The following is a 21,723-nucleotide window of genomic DNA, read 5'->3' on the forward strand; positions in this document are numbered from 1 at the left end:
TATCCCCTGACTTACCTTCCACGAACCTTCCGCGAGCCCTCTAGGCGCCGTCGTCGTCTTTGGAGGGTGGAGGATGGGCGCGATGGGGCAAGACGTGCTCCTCGGCGATACGTCGCTCCTGCTAGATGCGACCCGCCGACACTTCCGAGAGACACTTCCGCGACACTTCCGATACGTCGCTCCTGCTAGATGCGACCCGCCGACGCTGAGAGACACTTCCGAGAGACACTTCCGAGAGACACTTCCGAGAGAGCTCGACCCGCGACACTTCGACGAACCTTACACGAACTGCCTCCGAGACACTTCCGAGAGGCGTCTCCGAACCTGCCTCAAGCCTGCCAGCCCCGAGCGTGCCTCGTGAGCCTTCCGGGACCCTTCCGGGACCCTTCCGGGACCCTTCCGGGACCCTTCCGGGACCCTTCCCACGCAGGTACGTGCTCGACCTCGACGCGCCGCAGGTGCACCCGCCCTCGCCCAGCAGCGCTCGCGAGCGGGCCAGCCGCGCGTGGGCCGCCCGTGGTGCGCGGTCTCCAGGACACGTGGGCGCACGCACGCGGTGGCGCGCGAGGGTCGCGGCGGCCGCCGCGCCGCAGCGTGGCCGATGGGCGTGGATCGCCGCGGGGTGTGCGGCGGCGCTGCCTCTCCTCGCCCGCGTGGCTCACTCTGGCCTCCGCTGCCTCTGGTAGCGTGCCGGCGCGGCGCAGGATCCCGGCGGGGCGGCGGGCGGAGAGGAGGGGGGCGGCGCGAGCGGAAGCGACGGGAGCGGAAGCGACGGGAGCGGAAGCGACGGGCCGCCCTCTGAGCCGACGGGCGGGTGGACGGCGGTCGGCACCACGCCTAGAAACCACCGCCCCCTACCCCACCGTACCCGAACCCACCCTCCCCTACCCCACGGTACCCGAACCCATGGACGGCGATCGGCCACTAGGCCTAGAAGAAGACGCGTTCTTGCCTTCCGACTAGGGCTCGACTAGGGCTCGAGTGTGTTCCCCTGTATTCGACCAGTATTCGACCGTATTCATGCTTCCCCCGAATTCACGCGGTGCTCTGAAAACTTGACACAACACCGTCGTCCCGCCCTGAGGTTGGCGTATTCAGCGCGTAGGCCACCACCCCGTCCTCGGCCCGCTCGTCGACTACCACGGGCAAGTGGTGCCTCTGCTGGCGCTGATGCAGCACCTCGGGGGCAGCGCGCACGTCGCGCAGGCGGGCGCCAGCGGGAGCGAGAGCGAGGGCGGGGAGGGGAGCGGGAGCGAGGGCGGGGAGGGACAGGAGGAGAGCGGGAGCGAGGGCGAGCAGGGCGAGGAGTGATCTGGCAGGGCATGGACCATGGTCGCAGTGTCGTCTTGGCTTTTGCGGACCCTTTGCCCGCACCACTGCTCCCCAGCACCCAGGGTCGGCGGGGAGGCTGGCCGTGCATGCGAGAGACGGTTTGATGAGAGACTGTGGTGCGGTGTGTGCTGCGAGGGTCTCGGTCCTGCCCTCTTGCCGTGCCATCCTCAGGGAATCGCGGCTCAAGCGGGAGGGAGCGGAGACAGTGGGCACCGAGCGAGGTCTGGGTGAGCGTCGTGTGAGACCTTGATGATTGCTTCTCCGTGCTCCGTCCGACTGAGGTCGGGCGGGCTTCAGGGGCGCGCTTCTTGCCGGGGGTTGCCGCAGCGGGAGTGGGCGCGAAACATAAGGTTATTTCCATCAAGTTGCGGGCCCGCTCACTTAGGGCGGACTTACGCACGTCCCCTCGTCTCCTCGATCGCGATTGCATGGCAGTGTGAGCCCCCTCTTCGCGGCAACTTACACACATGCCCAGCCTGCTCCGCCATCGACTCGGATCGCTCGGATCGCGCTCGCTCTCCACACTCCTGCCAACCTCGCAGCGAGCTCAGGATGCTGCCGACGCGTTTGTGCACGCCTGGGTCTCCGGCGAGCCGCTCTCTTCGGAGCGCTTTCCTGCAGCGCCCGCGTCGGTGGACGAAATGTACCAGACGCACCTCGCCATCCAGCAGCATCCTCTCGTCTCGACAAAGCTGGGAGGCCTCGGCGACACACGCCGGGCGCCGAGCAGGCAACTCTGTCAACCTTTGCCGATGACATTCATTCCGCTCCTTCTCCAGGCGGGTACAAGCTGGGCGCCATTGGCGGCGCTGGGCAGCCCTGCATCTACGCGCCGCTCTTCAGAAACTACCTGGTGGAGGCACCGAGACGCCTCCATGGCACAAGAATCCTCCCGTCGCTTAGGCGCCACTAAGCACCCTGCCGCCGCCTGCGTCGTCCCCGCTGCTTAGGCGCCTGGCGCCGCGTTGTCGGCCGCCGCGATCCGACTCTGGCAAGTGGAGCCCGAGTTCGCTATAGTACTTGGGCGAGACCTCCCCACGCAGCCTGACGGCCGGCCACACAGCGTCAGCGACGCTTGGGCTGCGGTGCACCAGGCGTGTGTCCGCATCCCCACTCGGAGGGTAGTCTTGCAGCCTCGCGCATCTCGCTCCACGCCACTCCTCTCGCATGGGATGGCGTGGCGGCGTGCGCGTATCCCGTCCCCAGGGTCGAGGGGTTGACGCTGGCGCTCCCCTTGCAGGTGGTGCTGTGTATCGAGTGCTGCGGCGCGAGACACGGCGAGCCCAGCGCGTGAGAGAGAGCGCCCGCTCGTCACGCCCTTGTCTGTGACCAGGCAAGCGCGGCAGGCCGGAGGCGTACGAGGCGTCGACCAAGCTCGGGTCATACTCGGACACGCTCAGTTCCGGCGACAACTTGCCCCGCGCGCTTTGCGCGAACCGAGGTGAGGCGCCAATGCATGCGTGTGCGAACAGGCGGCGTCGTCCTCGGCCCGCGGCTAGACGCGTCTGCGCTGAGGATAGACGATTTGCGCGGGGCGGCGACCCTCTCGGTCAACGGCGCCCCCGCTGCGCAGGGATCGGGGGCGGCAGCTCCAGAGGGAGGGCCTGTAGAGGTGCGTCGGTAGAGCGTTCGGAGCAGCGACGTGTAGCATTAGGGGCGAGAAGGCTCTCGAGAGGGGCCGTACTAGGGGCCGTACTGAGGTGGAGCTCGCAAGCGACTGAGCCCCAAGAGCATGCTGCGCCGTGGCGCACGGGAGAAGATCACAAATTGCCCCGACGAGAGCTAGGCGCTCGCGTGGCTCGCCAACCACCTCAACGGACGCGGGCTGGAGCTGCGCGCGGGCCAGCTGGTCGCCACGGGTCAGACGTGCAGCACCAAGGCCGTGCGCGCGGGCGACCGTCTGAGGGCGGACTTTGGACGGCTAGGCAGCCTCGAGATGACGGTCGCCCCGTAATTCCCGTAGAAGCCTCGAGGTGAAGCGGCTATGACTCGCACACGCGGCCACGTGGAGAGTTGGCTATGACACATTTTTCTCTTGTGTCTTTGGGCCCGCCCCCGGGGCGCCCCGCGCCCGCCGCGGGCCCCCCGGGGTGATGCTCCGATAAACCCTCCGGATCTTCGACAAAAGTTGGATATTTCTTTTTTAAAATTGCAAGGTGTGAGTAAGAGGTTTATGATAGGGCTACTACGACGAACTATGCGGCAATCGACTGGGGGGCAGCCCCCCAGCATATCGTCCCGCCTCGGCGGCACACACTCGACGAGGACAGTCCGGCCGCCGAGATCGTGTCGCGCGCCGGCGACGATTGCGGCGTGGTCGTTTTGAAGCGAAGATGGCACGACCACCGCCCTGCTTCGCAGACCGGGCGAGGAGGGGCCTGCTCCCGTCCCGCGAGGAACAGGAGGTCTCCCCCCCTCACCCGGCCTGAGCAGCGGCGGATGGACGGCAGCCCCTTGAGTCGAGGGCGGCGCGACCATTGCCGAGCTCCAGCGACCAAAGGCCCGGGCGTCTGCTGATGGTCTCGCCGCCCCGCTCCGCGCCGCCCGCCGCCGCGCCGCGCCGCCGCCCGATGATTATTAAGTAATAATTAATTACCAAATAAGTAATTATACCACCAGCAGCCGCGCCGCCCCGCCCTGCATCGCCCGCTGCCTCGCCGCACCGCCGCCTCGCGCCGCCCGCCGCCGCGCCGCGCCGCCGCTTGCACGCGTAAAGCGAGGCGTATGCGTGACGCATCACTGAGCCTCCACCCGGCTTGACACGGCACCAAAATACACGACGTCTCAGCGACGTCCTACGAACCGTGGGCATGGATGTGCATAAGGTGGCCGACAATTGCATTAGTGGCTCTTACATATCCATAGCGGGACTAATAACCTCCCACACACACACACACACACACACAGTGTGGTGCGAGGGAGTTTGGTTGTAAAATCTTTTTGTGTGCTGTGAGCCGGCGTTATTTTTTTTTTTGAGCTTAGCCTTCGATGTTATGAAACAACGCAAGGCGGACATGGCATATCGCTCTCGGGCTCACAGACATCCCTCACACCCGCCGCACACCCGCGCCCCCGCGCGCGCCCCACCTCGGCCGGGAGAAAGGGGAGTGACAGTTTGGGATGAAAGCCCGAGTATGTTGAGTCCTGGCTCAACAACGCAGATAACAAGAGGGGGTGGTCCGGCTCCCAAGTCCGCGTGATTTTTTCTTTTGCTTTTTGGCGCGCCGCTTTTGGAGTCCTTGCCCTCGCATGCGCCGCGCCGTGAGTGCGGCTAGGCACCTGCTGCAGAGCGTTGCCGTGGTGCTCTTCTGCTTCCTGCCGCTGCTGCCGTTGCTCCTGCTATTCTTCGCCATTATCTTTCCGCCACTAGCCATCGCCGGCTCGCTTGTCTCCGGCGACGATATCGGCCTGCCACCTGCCTGGCATCGCTGGCGCCGGCTGCCTCTGCTCGTCCGGCTACCGTTCGTCCTTTTCGTGCACCTCCCGATCGGCATGTACTGGCTCCTCGGGTTTATTGTCGAGGGCTTCCTTCTGAAGCCGGCAGCTCTCCTCGCCTACGAGCTCTTAGCCCGCGGCCCTCCTCGGTCCACAGAGCCCTGCGAGTCGGATGTCGAGTCCAACGAACCCAGCTCTCGGCGTCCGGCGCCGGCCAGCGAGGACGGAGGACGCTATCGGGAGCACGACTCAGTTTGGGCGGCGCTCGAGGGCGACGGGGACAAAGTCATACGCGGCGATGTGCGGTTGCTTAGCCTCTCGTGGCTGATGGGGCTGGCCGACCAGAATGGGGTGCTGCCGCGCCGGCAGGAGCTGCCCGAGGAGGCGTTTCTGGACGCGGCGCGGCTGAAGCGGATAGAGGCCGGCGATGCAGCCCAGCCCTCCCCTGTTTGTGGGGCGAGTGTCCGGAACCTCCTGTGAACCTGCCTCTAGGCGGGCGCGAGGCGCAGCCTCGATGTGCGCCGGTTCGAGCGCGTCTTCGCCGCCTGGAGCAAGGGCGGCGGCGGCCTCTCCCCCTTCCTCGGCTTCATGGCGACCCCGCTGCACAGCAGGCGCAACGCCGACGGGCTCCTTCCGATCGTCTCCGTCTCTAGAAGCGGAACACGTGTCCATGGGTAGTCCAACTAGGGCTCGAGAGGACGCGTACTCCGCTGTATTGGGCCGTGAGTACTCACTGTAGCACCCCTCGTCGTCACACGGTGCTCTGAAGACTCTGCACAGTACCGCCTTCCCGCCCTGAGGCTGGTGCATTCACCGGGCAGGTCTCCATCTCCTACTGCTGGCTCGAGGCCGCGCATCCGGATCGGGAGGGCCGCCAGCTGCAGCTGCTCTGCCGCAAGCTGCGGAGTCTGTACGGCGGGCGCGGCCTGCTCGGCGCGTGCCGCGAATACGGCTTCTCCGACATGGTGAGCTGCCTCCCGCGCCTTGCCCACCGCCACTCCCACTCCCTTCCTCACCGCCAGCCCCTTCCTGGCTCGCGGAGGGCGTCTTCCTCGACTGGTCCTCGGGCTACCAGAAGGACCCGGCGCTGTGGAGAGGGTGGATGGCGGACCAGGCGCTGTACGCCAAGAGCGACGGCGCGCTCAGTGAGCAGCAAGCCGCCGACCGGCGCGCGTACGAGGCGAGCCGAACCGCGGAGCAGAAGGCCGCCTTTGATCGCATGCTGAGCAACACGATGGATCTGTGGTACGCGCACTCCGCCATCACCGTGGTGCTGCTCACGCAGCTGCCCGACGAGCTTCCCGCCGGCTTCGACCCGAGCCGGACCTACGACAGCCGCGGATGGACGACCTTCGAACGGTGCTCCGCCGAGTTAGCAAAGATCAGCTCTTTGCAGTCGGCTCGGTGGAGCCTTGTCATCGACGTCTCTGACGAGGGCGGCGGCGCGGAGCGGCGCCTTCCGACGACGCCGCAGCGCATGGCGAAGCTGCTCGCCGGCTGCCGCTTCACCAACGGAGCAGACTCCTCCCTTGTGCTGCAGCTGTACGCGAAGACGGCGGCCGCGGTGCTGGGGACGGTGAGTGTCCTCGGGCACTCTCCCGTCCTCTCACACGTTCATAGTGCACTCACTTTCCCTCAAGCTCGTCACACTCACACGTTCATAGCGCACTCACTTTCCCTGTCCACATAACTCACTCTTCACACTCTCCCTCCTAGGTGAGAGAACTCAGCTACGTAGGGCTGCCGCTCGTGCGCGGCGACGAGTGGACCTCGCCGACGCGCCTCGCAGAGGCCCTCAACTATTGCGAGCGACTGCAGGAGCTGGCAGTCTGCGGCGCTCGTCTGGACGACGAGGGAGCGAGAGAACTCGCGGCCGGGATCGACCATGGCGCGCTGCCTGAGTTAGACATACTGTCGCTCAACGGCAGCCGCTTTGGCGCAAGGGGCGTCGCGGCCGTCTGCAGTGTCTTCGAGCGGGGCGTGGCGCGGAGGCTGACGCTCCTCACGCTGATGGGCACGCCCATCGGCGACGAAGGGGCGGCGGCGCTGGCCTCGGCGCTGGAGACACGGATGCTGCCTCCGAAGCTCGCGCTCTCCGTCTCCCTTTGCGATGTCGGCGATACGGGTGCGAAGGCGATCGCCGCTGCGCTGCGCCGCGCAGGCCCGGGAAGCCGCTGTCGCGTCTTTTGCTACTGGAACAGGATCGGACTCGCCGGCCGGTCGGCGCTCCTTGGGGCGCTCGAGGCCCAGCACGGGCCGGCGTTTGACCACTTGCTTGCAGGGACGCAGCACACTTGGCTGCTTGGGTCGGCGGCGTTCGTGCGCGCGATGGCGAGGGGGTTGCGCAGCGCTAGCGAGAGCGGTACCTTTCTGCCCACGTGAGGCACAATCGTCTGTCAGTGTGTTTAAAGAAAGAAAGAAAGAAAAGCGGGGCCTAAGCGAGCACTTGGAGCACTTGGAGTGCAGTTGGTAGCCTCACACATCCAACAGGGCCAGGGAGCTAAGGTGCTAAGCGGAAGCGCACCCAGCGGGCCGGATGATCGGGATCGGGTGTTGCGGGCAAGAGAGCCCTAGCCCTGGGGGTGCGCGTTCGCAGGGAAAGGGCCGTAAAGTAAACACGGGTCCCCGAGGGTTAGCTCTGCGCTCCGGGTTTCCCCTAGCAGCGGAACGCCCCCTCTACTAGAGCTGTTTAACATTAACTTTGGGCCTAACAGTTGCGCTAGTGTTGGCTGAAAAATCCTTAACGTTGTTCAAGTGTTCACCCCAGCCCATGCTGTTACTGTTTGTTACTGTTGTTACTGTTGTTACTGTTGTTCAGCGGTCAGCAAGCAGAAAATGCCAAAAAACCCGGGTAAAACCCGAAAATACCTGGCTTTTCCCGGGTATTTTCGGGTATTACCCGCACTGGACGCTGGATGGAGATCGTCGTGGGTCACTGCCAGGCCTTCCTTATTGTTGTTCAGCCGGCCTAACGTTAGCTACTGTTGTTGGGGAGCCCCACTGTTGTTCTGTTGTTACTGTTAAAGGCCAAGGTAGGCCGCCTATTGAAATCGAACAGAGCGCTAGCGCTCTCTTCGCGCAAGCTCGCACGGCCTCTCACGCTCCGCTGCTGCCCTCTTGGCGGCTCTCCGCCCGCCAGCTCGACCAACTCGACCGCCGAGAGGCTGGGATTGGCCGGCGGCGCGACGCGTGGCCTCTGCTGCGGCCATCTCGGACGCTCAAGCGGCGCCAGCCAGCGGCTCGGCCGCGCATCCTTCACACACGCCGCCACGACCAAGATGAGCGGGCCCGGTGTCGAGTCATGGTGCGAGATGCATGTCAGGGGCGGCCGTGGCGACAGCAGGTCCACCAGACGGGCGTCAAAGCTTGCCGTCGGCGTGCTGTCGTGGCGAGAGCCGAGACCGCTGCAGAGGAGCCGAGTGCAGTGGCGAGCCAGAGGCTACCAGGGTCACCAGGTGGTAGCCCTTGCCCATTCTGAGCAGGGATGTGCTTTGATGGGGTTGTGCTTGAGCGTGTGTGAAGTGGGAGTGCGTGCCGGCGGTGTCTGTGGCTGAAACGGGCGTGTGTGAGGCTGCAGAGCCGTGGTATGAGCCAGAGTGAGCTTCATCACCCAAGATAAGTGCGGTTTGGGACGGCTCAGACTTGCTGCTGATGGGCCTGGGCCAGATACCGACAAAGCGGCTTCCCGGTGAGGCGGAGCAGTCGCGCAGGGCGAGACGAGGGAGGGAGCAGGACGTTGCGGAGATCAGCAGGAGGATGTACGAAGAGATTAGGAGCAGCAGGGACCCGAGGGACCATGTGGAAGACGGCTAGTGCTAGTCCCCCATCGGGAGGACGACCCCGGCTAGCCGCCGACCACACCCACAAAGAACCCTGCACAAAGACCGCAGGGCGGGGACCTGTTCCTTTTTACCCATCTCCTAGTAGAGGTGTCCGTTTTATTTATTTATTTACTAGCAACACTAGCATCTCGAGGACGTGCGTCGCCGACGCGGGAAATGGTGCCGAGACCGACCCAGCGCGTCGGCGGGCTCAGAGTCCTCGCCTACGAGAACCGCGAGAACGCCAGCTTCCACCGCATGGTGAGCGAGACGGCCGCGGCCACCGGCCTGCCCGTCACGATCGGCGCGATCGCGCCCGCCTCGCGACGCAACCTCATGTCCGGCGACAGGGAGCGCTGGCTGCGCGGCGTGCTCCCGACCGTGCGCGAGCGGCTGGTCCTCAACGTTGACGCGACCGACGCGCTGCTGCTGTGCACCGCCGAAGAGCTGAGCAGGAAGTACGACGCGCTCGCCGGCTCTTCGTCCGACCTGGTGGTCGGCGGCGAGGTGCGCGCGTGGCCGCGCTACTTCAGGTACGAGGGTGTCAGCATATACCGCAACATGCGGTCGGCCAACGCGACCGCCTACCCCGCTCGGCCCGACGGCATGAACGGCGTCCTGCCGCGCTACGTCAACATCGGGACGATCCTCGGGCCGGCGAGAAGCTACGCCAAGATGCTCGAGTGCATGCACGAGGCGCGCGCGCTGCGCGCCTGATTCCGCGCGGCCATGCTGCACACCGCGTCGGCACGTCCGGACAGGCGTACGGCGGATACCCGGACAACGGCGCCGCCTGCCCCGCAGACCGGCGGGCTGACGGAGAGTACCTCTCGCCGCGCCAGTTTCGCCCCCCGGCGCGCCATCTAGTGTGGCGACTTGCCCGCGCGCGCCCCGTGCCGCCGCGGCTGCCGCGCGCGCGCAGGAGCGCGCACCCGACCTTCCATTCCGGCAGGTGCGCGTCCCGGACGTGCACGAGCGCAACGCGACGCGGCTGGTGGCGGCGGACTCCTCGCTGGTCAACGAGCAGTCCTGCTACCACATGTACTTTATCGACGGCTCGCTCGGACGGCTGGCCGACGGCTGCCCGCGCCTGCGCATGGACTACAACGGGTCGGTCGTGGTGCACCTGCAAAAGGTGTCCGACCGGCTGCTGCTGCGCGCCCCACGGCCGGTGTGGGAGCCGACGGGAGAGGCGCCGTGCATCGTCCACGCGCCGGGCTCGAGCAAGTACGTGCTGCCCAGCCTGCAGCTCTGGTGGGACGTGGCGTGGCGCGGCCGGCTCGGCGAACAGTTTAGCGAGGCGGCGCTGCACGACCGCTTCCGCGCGCACGTCGCCGCCTCGACGCGCCCGGATGGACGACATGCATTCGACCACGCGCTGGCGGGAGCATACTTCCACCGCCACATGCTGCCCCACCTCATGGGACTGCAGAAGACCGCTAGCGCTAGCGACACTGGCGTGTAGCTCAGGTCTCAGGTGTAAAGCTGTAACGTACAGGGCCGTACAGTCTCAGTCGCTCCGTGCAGCGCCAGCGGGCCCCCCGATGGTCCGTTGCTGTTCAGTTGAAATTTAAAATAAAGAAAGTCGCACACGACCAGGCTGGTCGGCTACTCGATAGACATCATGCTCGCGGCCATGCTGCTCTCGTCGCCCGCTAAGCCCCCGGGCCGCAGCCCGCCCGTCTTCCCACCTTTGGCTAGTTCCATTTCACTGTGGCACAGCTCGCGTTACAAAACCTTGATTTTGACCATTTGCGCAAAAAGGTACATCTCGGTGCCTTCCAGAGGCAGCTGCGACCCCGCGGAGTAGACGGCGGCTCACAGCAGGTGGCGCGGTGTGCCGCCGTCCACTCGGCTGGGTCGCAGCTGCCTCTGCGCGTCCTGGGTATGTACCTTTGTCGCGCGCCGGAGACGACTCGACCCTGGGGTGTCGACGGGCCCCCGGGGGCGACGGGGGTGCTCTTGGGGGGGGTCCCCCCAGTCAAGGGGGTCTGGGGCGCAGCCCCAGGTAGCCCGCCGCAGGCGCCGATTTTTGGGAGCTTTTTTGACTGATTTTCATGAGGCGTTGCTACTATTTTGGGACCAGTTGAAGCCTAAAAATGGCTACAAATACAGTCACAGCAGCTGCTCGTCATGAGCTGCTACTGTGTGGCAGAGCCCAGAGAGAGGGCTTTCAGGAGCACTATTCAGTTTGATCCAGCTCAACGTTGCGGAGTAGTAAGACTGTTCCGTTGCCGTGAGCGGCCGGCGGCCGGCGGCGGCCGGTGCGGCACTCGGAGCACTCCGTGAGCGGTGACGGGTGCGGACGAGCGAATGAGAGGTCCCTTTCAGTGAGAGATAGGCAGTCCTAGTCCCTAACAACACATCTTCCACAGATAGCGACCTCTCATTCGCTCGTCCGCGCCCGTCACTGCTAGTCGGGGCACTCCCGGCGTACGGCCCGGTCCCGGTCGTCACTCCGGTTGCTCGTGTTCACACCGTCAGAACTCAGCTCCGCTAAGGATCCAGCGTCTGAGACTTGGGCATCTTACACAACTTTTGTAGTAGAGCACAATGGCACCCTTGCATCAAGTGCATCACTTCATTACTAGACCGTACTAGAGGTCCCCGAACGGCACGATGCGAAAAGGCAGGGCGAGGCGGATGGAGAAAGGAGTGCCGAGAAGGCCATGGTGGAGGGGAGGGACGGGAGGACGAAAGAAGGGCGAGGAGGACGAGCGGCCCGCACAGACCGCGAGCAGACAGCGCCTGCTGGCCATTTCGAGACATTCGCCAAGAACGCTAGCTACATGGGAGGGCTTCGTGAAGGATGGATTGAAAAACATTCGAACAAAGAAGAGGCGACGGGAGGAACCGGCGGAGGATGCAGTGACGTGACACACACACACACACACACACACACACACACACACACACACACACACACACACATCACACACACACACACACACACACACACACACACACACACACACACACACACACACACACACCCCGCTCACCCACGCGCACTGGGCCTTGCACTTTGAATGCCGTGGGGCTCCTGTCGTCAGACGTGGAGACGCGAGGGTTGCCCCCCCTTGCCCCACCACCTCGTGTGTGTGGAGAAGTTTACCTTACCTTACCTTACCTTAGAGCTGCCTGCCCCCCGAAACTGGCATGAGGAACCTTAATTAAATTCCGCACACATCCTGAGTCAAGGTGTGCTCTTTTCCTATTAAAACGAGGTAGGTAGAAAAGAAGAAAAAATCCAGGATTTCGGGAAAAATCCGGGATTTCCAGAGAACCAGAGAACCTGTACCCCCGACGGCGTTGCCTGACTGACATCACACCAGGCAAGCCATGGCACTTTCCTCGTCCGCTCACGCTCGCCGCGCCGCATTGCGCCCAACTATGCCGCCGCGAGCTGCACGTCTAGACCCCCGCGACGCCTATTACTCACGGAACCCGCCGCCCCCTCACCACCCCCACCACGCGATGCGCCGTCGCTCGTCGCAGCTGTACCCCCCTCCCGGCCTCGCACCGCCTGCCTACTCCCGCTCGCAGGTGCAGCCGCTGCCATCGAGGAAGCCGCGAGACGCGTCCGCTGCTGCCCATTCCCCACCCTTGTCTCGCGCGACCGCCCTCCCTCTCTTCTGGCAAGAGAGCGACCCGCTCTCGCTTGCTCGCCAATCGCCGCCCGGCTCCAGTCCGAGCGCCGAGGACGCGAGAGAGCGTGCCGGCGGCCTCGTCCCGACGCTCACGCCGCGACGTGATGCCCGTAGGCGCGGCTCTCCTCTCTCCGGCCCGCTCTCTCTTCCCATTCAGCATGCACGAACACCATGTTTGTGCAGCCGCGGCTTTGATTTCTTTTTATCCGTGTCGGCGAGGCTCGACATGGGGCGGGTAGGCGGGGGGGAGGCTGCGGGGCTGGGTGGGTGGGTGGCGGGCGGGCTCGAGATCGCGATCGTTTCGAGGGGAGATTTGAGATTTTATCATAGCCATATACCCCCATATACCCCCATATACCCCCATATACCCATATCTACCCCATATACCCCCCAGACATCTTAATACCAGTTTTTTACCCTCTTTCACATGGTCGCGATCCCGTAGGCGCTTGCCTTTCCTGCTACGAGCCGAGATTGACCTGAGATTGACCCTGCCGAGTCAAGTTCCCGCCCTGCTCGCATCTCTGCTGCCTCTAGAGAGTGCCACTCTGTGTCCGTAGCCGCGACGGCCACTCGAGAGCGCTGGCCTGCACCTCCCATCGGGGACACCACCCTCAACCGCTTCTTGACTCTCTGCAGGAATTCATTCGATCAACATGCTCAAAGTCGAGCTCGTGCCGGCCGCCGGTGACAAGCTCGTGCTCAAGCTCTCTCCTCCGCCGCCGCTTGCTGACAAGCAGGTGTGCGTTAATTTGCAGTGGCTCAGGGAGGGGGTATGCACGCGCACCGCTGCAACGCACGCTTCGCCTTCCCTGCAAGACTAGCCTCTCGCGTTCTGTGGCTGACAGGCGTCTCTGGCGGACAACACGACCGTCATCGACTCCGGCGAAGGCAACGCCATCGGCATCCCCTCCGAGCCCGTCTCGCTCAAGGATGTCATCGACACCGGCACCGGCGGCACCGGCACCGCCAGCACCGGCACCGGCAACGTCCCGCCCGAGGGCGAGCCCGGCCCGCTCAAGGACGGCATTGACGCGGGCGGCGGCAACGTCGAGGGCGAGCTTTCGCCGATGACGTCCTCCGCGAAGGTCGGAATCGTGCCGGCTGACGACGGCCGCATCACGCTCGTCATCTCCGCGTCGGTGTCGCCTTCGCTCCTCGGAGCCAAGGTGCGCGTGCGCACGCCAGGATCGTGATCATCCCTCTCCCGTCTCCGAGAGCCTGCGCGTACTCTCCCTCGCCCACAGGCGTGCGGCGTCAAGAACGTCAACATCTCCGTGGCAAAGTCTGGCCCGGAGGGCGTCCTCGAGAAGGACCCGGCCGCGGAAAAGGCGCCCGACGCGGGCGCGGTCGACTCGGACAAGGCCAGGGCCATGTTCGCCGCCCACGCGCCGAGCTCGCCCGCCGTTTTCTGGTCCAAGTTTACGCGCCCAACCGGCCCACCGACGGCCCCCACCGGCGCCGTCGAGGGCGCCCTCAAGAAGGGCATCCCTGCGGCAGAGTCTGGCGCTGAGGCCTCCGTTGACGAGACCGGCGCCATCAAGAACGACCCGGTGCCGGCCACCAAGGTCGCCACGGCCCTCAAGCCGGCGGCGGCCGGCGGCGCGCCGCTGCCGTCGATGAAGGAGTTTCCGGAGGAGGAGCCCGCCCCGGCGGCGAGCGCCTGGCATTCTGCGCGCCGGCGTCTGCCGACCCACTCTGTGACCCCATCCCGCGCGTTCGACGCGTAGGGCGACGCCGACTGGAACGTCTTGACCAAGGAGTTTCCAGAGGAGACGGCCGCCCCGGCGGTGAGCAACTCCCAGCACCTTTCTGTGCACACGCGGGTATTGCGGGGACACGCGACTCCACAGGCGTGTGCTTATTTGCATTGACCCTGTGACCTCTCGTCTGCCGCACGTCACGCGCGCGCAGGGCATCGACGAGTGGAAGATCCCCTCCCCGCTCCGCAAGCGCAAGGGCGAGTCCAACCTGATCGACCGCTCCAAGAACCCCACCCCGATCGGCCGCGTCGACCCCAACGGGTTCGCGGCTCTGCTCGGAACGGACCTCGACGAGGAAGACCTCGCTGACGTCGGCTCCGGCAAGGCGTCTGTCGACAAGGAAGACCTCGCTGGCGTCGGCTCCGGCAAGGCGTCTGTCGGCGACGCCCCGCCGTCGTCGGCGACGCCCTCGGCGCGTACTGCTGCCTTGCCCATTCAGCGCGCCCTGCTCGTGATTTACCCCCGTCCGCACTGTTCACAGGGCGCCGTGGAGGAGACCGAGCCGACCTCAACGCGCTCCGGCTTCCGCTTCGGCAAGTTCTGCTCGAACAAGCTGCTGTGCGTCTTCTTCTCCGTGGTGATCGGTCTGGGCTGCTCGGCCTTTGCTCTGTCTTCCTACGGCTCTGCCGGCGTCTCCGAGCTCCTCGACGCGGTGTCTGTGCCCGACGCGGCCGCGATCCCGGTGAGCAATAGAACTGGAGCGCAAGCTCCCAGCACGCCCTGACTCTCCGTCGCGGTGAGCAATAAAACTGGAGCGCAATGGCTCCCAGCACGCCCTGAATCTCCGTCACGTGCGCTCGTGTATCTCGCAGGTTCTCAACCTCTCCAACACCACGCCAAAGGACGAGTCCAGCCCGACAGTGCGCGGAACGGCGTTTGCACCGTCTGCGGCGCGCCCGACTATAGTTGACAAAATAGGCTCACACATATTGTTTTCTTAACGTACGCAGGTCGTCGACTTCTCGAAGACAACGCCGGAGATTGAATTCAAACCTACGCTCGCGACAAAGCGCGGGCCGCTGTTTGCTCCTTTCAACCCCGACACACCGGCTCTACCTGCAGGGCCGTGCGACCAGGGATTTGTCCCAACCTGTGAGCAAGCGGTGGGATTCGGCATGTGCGATCGCACTGATGTGCTTGCAACCTGCCTGGATAGCTGCTCTTACGCTGGTGACACCTCCGGCCATGCGCTGCACAACGAGGATAAAGCAAATCAACCGACCGACTACGGCACGCCGCTTCCCTCAAGCGCGGCGGATGCCATCTGCGAGGCGTGCGTTGCAGATCCGGACCTGCCTTGCTGCCACAATCACCCTCACACACCAAACCACCGCAATTTGAAGTCTTGCAGTCTTTGGAAAAAAGTAGGGAGGAGTTCTATTGCCTGCGGCATGCAGTTGCTCTTGTGCGTTGCGTTCCCGCACCTGCCTCAAAGTGGGGCACGTTGCTGCACCCGCGGCTCCGGGAAAGCGGAACTTGTGGTGAAGCGCAGGGATGAGGAACGGCCAGAGGCGTTTGTGTACTTCGCGAGGGTCGACGGTGATATGCTCGACACTGGCGTGCAGCAGCTTGCAGACGATGTGGCGTGCAAGTCGGGAAAGTGGGGGTGGCACACATCGTTGAAGACGCACGATCCCCGCGGGCCGCCCCAAGTCATGGGGATGGGGGCGTTCTTCAACGCCGGAGATTGGGAGCAGATGTGCGAGGCATGCAAGAACGATTTGGTGGATCGAGGGCTCGTGTGCAAAAATACTGTGCGTTGCGAAATAGCGCACGGGGGGTTGTTTGGCCTGGACAAATGGATGGTAGTGCAAGGTACACACACAAAGCCCGGAACGGAGGCGTGCGAGCACGGGCAGCAAGTGTCATGGCGTGATCAAGGGAAGCCGATCACTAAATGCATAGACGCAACGAAGGACAAGACTTACAGAAATGTTGAAATCGCCTGCCGTGGGAGCACAAAAGTCTCCGAAACGACTTGCAAATCGCAGCAGCCGTGGGGCCCTGTACACGAGATGTGCCATCATATAACCTACTAGGCGTCGCCTCTCTTCTCTCTTGCAAAGACCGCGGACCCTGGATTGTGGAAAATTGGCGATGTCACAAGCGACAAGGGCTGGGCGTGCTCCTCACTCCCAGTGTTGCGTTCCTTTGGCATGGGCGCTTCATGTAACAAGCTGAGGCTTGCTCCGCCTCCGAGGAGCCTACAGACCGTACTTACAGGACTGGATAATGCGAGACCGTGCAACTCTACTTTGCGCTATGGCCTGTCTTGCTTCCCCGAGATGTCGGATCCTTCAGGCCAATGCACAAGGGGGTCTGTCAGTGGAGACCTTCACAGCTATGCCTTGCTCCTTTAGGTGCTCTTAGTATGTTCTGACTCATCCGTCCGAGACTGCCCGAGTACACTGCCTTGTTATTCTTTTGTGCTCGGCGTGTTGTCTGGTGCGAGTTGTACCCCTCTCTCTGTACCCCCATCCAGAGAGAGCTGTGCTATATGTTGCCTTTTTGTCTTCTCTCTGGCGCTCCCGCTCCTCGGTCTCAGCCCTACCTGGCCGTTCTGTATTAGAGTATAGGATGGCATCCTTCCGAATAGAATGGCGTCTCGCGCGCGCTCACCCGGCCGCCTCGCAGCCCCAGGGGCCGGGGGGCGCTTGCCGGGGTTGGGGTTGGTCACACACAGGCGCCAGTTTAACGTGGCGAGCCAGAGGAGTCACACAGGAGAGCCCCCATTTTCAGCAGTAGATGGGCCGCCGTGAGGGCCCATCTGTTCACGATCTAGGAGATTGAGGAGATAAATTGGCCCAACCGTGTATTCGTAAACAACATCCTCCTCGTTGCTGAAGCCACAATCCTCTGCAGTCTCGGCGGCGCGATTCCGCATCTCTGTTGGGGTTGCCCCTCATGCCACGTGAAAATGCCCGAAGATTGCCTGATGCCCCAATCCAACGGTTTTCCCCACAATATTACGGCAAAGTCCATGGCCCTCAAGCCGGCGGCGGTTTGCGGCGAGACGCTGCCGTCGATCAAGGAATTTCCGGAGCCCGCCCCGGCGGCGAGCGCCTTGCTTCTGCGCCGTGCGCCCGCCGACCCACTCCTTTACCCCACCCCGCTTTCCATTGCGTATGCTTTGAGTGGGCGCGTAAGCGCAATCCGGCACTCATCCCGGCGATGCGGTTGGTGTTTGGTCGACGCAGCTTCCTCCGTCTGTGCAGCGCGGACGGACCGCTCCAGGACCCTCGGGCGGCCGGACCGAGCGACGCCGACGCACCGTGGGACCCGCTCAGCCTGGAGCCGCCCGGCGAGGACGCCGACGGCTACATCCGGTCGTGCTGCGGCGGCGCCCAAGGGCGCGCCTTCTCCGGGATGTGCACCACCGGAGTCAAACACGAGATCGACAACATTGTGCAAAAGAAGAACCCGACTACCCGCTTCGTTTCGTTCATCGACGACATGGTTCAAAACGACACCGTGGCAGAGGCCGTCAAGTCTTACTGCGGAGAGGGCGGGACACTCGAGGTGCAAAAAGATGTCGCTGGCAACCTCGACAACGAGGAGAAGTGCATCATCTACTCTCCGAGCGGCGACCTCGACTGCGTACCCCCCTTCATGGTCGGCTCGCCGCACCACCGAGACGAGGACGGGAACCTCACCGGACGCGAGGCTTGCTTCAAAATCGTCGGAACCTACCTCGGCGACACGGAGGCTGCCTCGGAGGCGATTGGCAAACGACTCGCCAAAAACCTCCGTCCGCTCGACTTCATCGACACGCTCGAATGCACCGAGGGCATTCAGAACGTTGGACACCTTAAGTACAACCTCATCACCCGTCAGGCCTGCCCAAAGACGAAGTACATCTGCTCCGTCACGCCACCAGAGATCAGCGAGGGCCCGGCCATCGACGGGAGCAACCGGATCCGCAAATCGTGGGAACTACTCACGGAGGCAGAGGATACTCCTGCCAAATACAAAGACCTGGGTTGGAGGCAGGCCATGCTCCCTACCATCACGGGAGGCTCCGGCGTCGACACGGGCGTCACATCAGTCGGCGTGCCCAACGACACCGGTGGGGGCCGCACGGGCGTGCGCGGCCCCGCCGAGGCCTACTACATCTCCCTCCTCAAATGCTGGTCAAAGCTTGTGGCCTGCAGCCCAGACCTCGCCGAAGCCGAGCGCTCCGGCGGGTACGGTGCACGAGACGCCGCCGTCAACTCGTACAGAGCCGCGCTCTCGAGGCGAGACGAGGTGGCCTCCATCAGAGCCGCGCGCGACGACAACATCTACTACACCTTGCGCGGCGGCAAGATCTCTGAGTTCTACCCCAAGGGCGTCAGCCTCCCCACTTCTGAGTCTCTTCCAACACCGGAGTCAGTCATCGATGGCACTTGCAAATCAGGAAGCCCGTGCGCGCGGGCGCTTGCTGCCATCGAGACTATCTGGAACTGGTTCGATCTGCAGAAGGAGTGGCGCGCCCTCGACGACTACACGGCAGCCAACTGGCAGCCCGGCGACACCAAAATACGTCTACGCGAGTCCATCCGCTACGTCTCAACTGCGCAGCCTTACGCGGGGCGGTGGCTCGACACGAAACTCGACGGCAGCAATGCCACATGCATTCCAGACGACATATTCATCGGCGAGCTTCAGCGCCGAAACGGCCTTCACCTCTCGCAGTGCCGCTCGACTGTCACGCGGGCACTCGAGCTTGGGGACACAGTCGGTGGTGCAAAGGACTACCATGGCGACTGGTTCCTCAACAACGCCGCCCGGCGGCGCCCACACGACGGCGTACTTCGCGCCTGGTACGATTGTGTCCACGCCGTCTCCGTCTCCCGGCCCGTCATGGGAGATGCCGAAAAACCAGAACTCACCAAACAGTTCAACGAGGGCTACAAAACCGACCTGGCTGAACCGGGCGAGGCTCCCGGGGGCAAAGACGAGATCAGTGAGGTCAAACTTTGGACCCCCCTGCGGGGTGGCTTGCCCGTTGGGGTCGGCCGCGCCGACACCGGAGGCAACCCCGGCTCCGTTGGAGACAAGTTCGCCTTCGGCAACACCGAAGAGCGCGCCCGCCTTGCAAACATGGGCTGCAAGCAACGCGGGTTCCGTGGTCAACGGGCGTTCGACCACACCACCGGCCAAGGCTACGTCAAGTCACAGCGTGGCCACTACCATGATGGGATCTTCACCAAACGCAACAAGTTCAACCTGCTTCTCCACGAGACATTCGGCGGCGGCTTCTCGCCGCCAGCAGTTGCAAAGATCAACCGCCTTGCGCGCAAGGCTCAACGCTCGGGCGTTGACCGCACCGCGTACCCTCCCCACTCCCGCCTCTCATTTGTGTCACACCACGCGGAACGCATCTCCATCGCTTCGGTGAAGGGGGTGAACCGTGCCATCCTCGATCGCCGTGCAAAGCTCGCTTCCGAGCTCTCACGCCGCGCGTAGGGCCCTTAGGAGCCTATGTATGTATGTAGTAAGGTGAAGAACAGTCAGGCTCGGACTGGACACCAACGCGGTATGGGTGGACGCAAGACAGATGATGACGACACGCACGAGCGACACACAGACACAAACAAGCTCACAAGACACACAGCCAGCGGGCTGCCACACATCCTGAGTGGGCGTACACATCACTCAGGCCACGTCCCCCCTGTCGCCCCCCCCAAGGAGCCTAGAGAACACAACCCCCTCTCTCTTTTCTCCCAGTAAGCTAAAAGTACGTACCGCGACGGTGCGTCCCATTCAACACACTCTCGTTCCGTCCGCGCGCGCAACGTCGGGCGCCCCAGGTCGGGGCCGGCAACGTCGGGCGCCCCAGGCCGGGGCCGGTGCGAGCATGGAGTCCAGCGGCACGACCGCGACCATGCGGCCGGGCGCGCGTTTGCTCCTCTCCTGCCTTGCCGCCGGGGTGCTGCTCGTGCTCGGACAGCTCCTGCGGCCTGCGCCGGCGAAATTGTGGCTGCCTGATTTCCTCCTTCCAAGCATGTGGGGCTTTGTTGACGCCGCCGCCGAGGGCGGCAACGAGAAGGTCGGCAAGGTGGTGTACGGCCAGGACGGTGTGCCAGCTCTGCGCGTCGCCTATGACGGCCACGGCACCTGCACGCTCGCGGACGGCCGCTTCGAGCTCTACGATAGCAAGTGGGTCGACCCCGATGCGGACAGGGATCCCAACGCGCCGGCGGCGATGGGGAGGCGGATGCAGGTGCAGATGGGGGGCTCCGCCCCCGGAATGTACCCAGACGACCCCTACTCGTACTCGTGCTCGCCCGAGAGCTCCTACGTAGTCCAGGACACGCCTGTCAACGGCGCCTTCGGTGCGATCGCCGACATATGGTACTTGGTTCACAAGGTGGACGAGTACTACGCCACACAGGTTGGGGAGAGTGTGATGTGGTATGAGCCGACAAAGGTTTACGCCCACTACCGACTCGGCATGCACACTCAGATGAACGCTGATTGGCACACCCTCGGCTCCGATGGCCCCACCTTCTCCGTGGTCATCTCTGACTTCAAGACGAAGGACGGAAGCGACGACCCGGAGCACTACGGCGGCATCGCTCCCGATCTCCTCGCGCACGAGCTGACTCACGGCTACAATGCGTACCGAGTGTGGCGAGGGCCGTGGGGCGAGGTGATGAGCGACATCGGCGGCGAGGCTTTCGAGGCCTGGCTCAAGGGCAAGGCTGACTTTATCCGAGGGCCGGAGACCTGCCGCCTCGCCTCGTGCACCGTCGCTGAGGTGGAGGAGCCGGAGCTGGACATGAAAGGCCCCATCGTGGGAGACCTCGTGGCAACGGCGGAGAAGGAGGCGCACGCGGGGGCGCTCTTGCTGGGGCGCATTTTTTACCACTCGATCCAGCCGGTAGAGGGCTTGGTGCCGCCCGAGGGCTGGGTGACGTGCCCCACCAAGATGTACAAGGTGTGGATCGAGGCGTCCAAGGCGTGGATCGCGGGCAAGCCCGTCCTGAGCGAGTCTGGCGGGACGCTAACTAGCCCGCAGTGGGTGGAGCTATACAACCACAAGTACTTTGCGGAGATCCTCGTCGAGACGGCGAGGGCGATGCTCATCCCGCGGCAGGCGAGCTTCATCGAGGAGAGCCTGAGGGCGATCAATGCGTACAGCCAAAAGCTCGCCCCCTCAACGTCAACCTCGCTCATCCACGCGGGCTCGACGCCATCCACGATGCGATCGATCTCTTGGTGGCCACTCTGACGCACGGAAGGCGGCGGGGCGAAGGCGATGGCGTGCGCGAGACTTTGCGCGAGCGAGACAGTTGTTTTTCGAGACGGGTTTCACGGCGTCGGCGGTCGTGGTTTTGCTTTTTTTGGTGTTCATTGTTCGGTCTTTTCGGAATTCGCCACATAAAACGCCCACACACTGCTCTGACCGAGTATATGACTCATATTTCAGCAGTCTCCCCCGGCCGGCCTATCGTCGGCTATCTCTCTCAGTCATCCCTCGAGCGCCCCGATCGCCTCCGTCACCGCGGCCACGAGCCGCGACGCCTCCCGCTCGCTGCGCGGCCCGTCCCTCCTCCACCTCGCCGCGTCGTGGTGCCTCGCCGCGTTCGCCCAGATGCGCAGCGAGTGCAGCTGGCTCCGCAGCTCGGTCGGCAATCCGCACTCGCGGTGCCAAAAGTTGATGCGCTCCTCGAAGCCGTCGGGCGCCGCCGCAGAGCGCGAGGCGTAGACGGCGTCGAGGCGCGGCATCAGCGTCTT

The 21,723-nt window shown here is 64.1% G+C and overlaps 5 protein-coding genes across 5 annotated transcripts; all 5 read left to right on the forward strand.

Moving 5' to 3' along the window:
• Positions 1-1,799: 1,799 nt before the first annotated feature.
• EMIHUDRAFT_110170 (hypothetical protein) lies at positions 1,800-3,286 on the forward strand (the record flags this gene model as incomplete). Its single annotated transcript, XM_005788882.1, has 6 exons — positions 1,800-2,070; positions 2,112-2,185; positions 2,283-2,430; positions 2,666-2,773; positions 2,805-2,944; positions 3,119-3,286. The coding sequence occupies 6 exons, from the start codon at positions 1,800-1,802 to the stop codon at positions 3,284-3,286; spliced, it is 909 nt and encodes a 302-aa protein (XP_005788939.1).
• A 1,277-nt stretch (positions 3,287-4,563) lies between these two features.
• On the forward strand, positions 4,564-7,190 carry EMIHUDRAFT_440557 (hypothetical protein). The gene is made up of 5 exons (XM_005788883.1): positions 4,564-5,187; positions 5,260-5,406; positions 5,589-5,732; positions 5,810-6,343; positions 6,484-7,190. The coding sequence occupies exons 1-5, from the start codon at positions 4,582-4,584 to the stop codon at positions 7,147-7,149; spliced, it is 2,097 nt and encodes a 698-aa protein (XP_005788940.1). The 5' UTR covers positions 4,564-4,581; the 3' UTR covers positions 7,150-7,190.
• A 1,575-nt stretch (positions 7,191-8,765) lies between these two features.
• On the forward strand, positions 8,766-9,305 carry EMIHUDRAFT_313414 (hypothetical protein; the record flags this gene model as incomplete). The annotated part of the gene is made up of 1 exon (XM_005788884.1): positions 8,766-9,305. One exon carries the CDS (start codon positions 8,766-8,768, stop codon positions 9,303-9,305), a length of 540 nt encoding a protein of 179 aa, XP_005788941.1.
• A 2,603-nt stretch (positions 9,306-11,908) lies between these two features.
• Positions 11,909-14,668, forward strand: EMIHUDRAFT_440560 (hypothetical protein; the record flags this gene model as incomplete). The annotated part of the gene is made up of 7 exons (XM_005788885.1): positions 11,909-11,923; positions 12,878-12,978; positions 13,087-13,407; positions 13,486-13,893; positions 13,969-14,028; positions 14,153-14,413; positions 14,483-14,668. Coding segments are annotated over exons 2-7 (1,320 nt in total), but the record flags the coding sequence as incomplete, so codon positions are not given.
• A 5,172-nt stretch (positions 14,669-19,840) lies between these two features.
• EMIHUDRAFT_226277 (hypothetical protein) lies at positions 19,841-21,217 on the forward strand (the record flags this gene model as incomplete). Its single annotated transcript, XM_005788886.1, has 1 exon — positions 19,841-21,217. The coding sequence occupies one exon, from the start codon at positions 19,841-19,843 to the stop codon at positions 21,215-21,217; it is 1,377 nt and encodes a 458-aa protein (XP_005788943.1).
• Between the last annotated feature and the right edge of the window lie 506 nt (positions 21,218-21,723).

Source organism: Emiliania huxleyi, assembly GCF_000372725.1.
Source record: "Emiliania huxleyi CCMP1516 chromosome Unknown EMIHUscaffold_131, whole genome shotgun sequence".
Lineage (NCBI taxonomy): Eukaryota > Haptophyta > Isochrysidales > Noelaerhabdaceae > Emiliania > Emiliania huxleyi.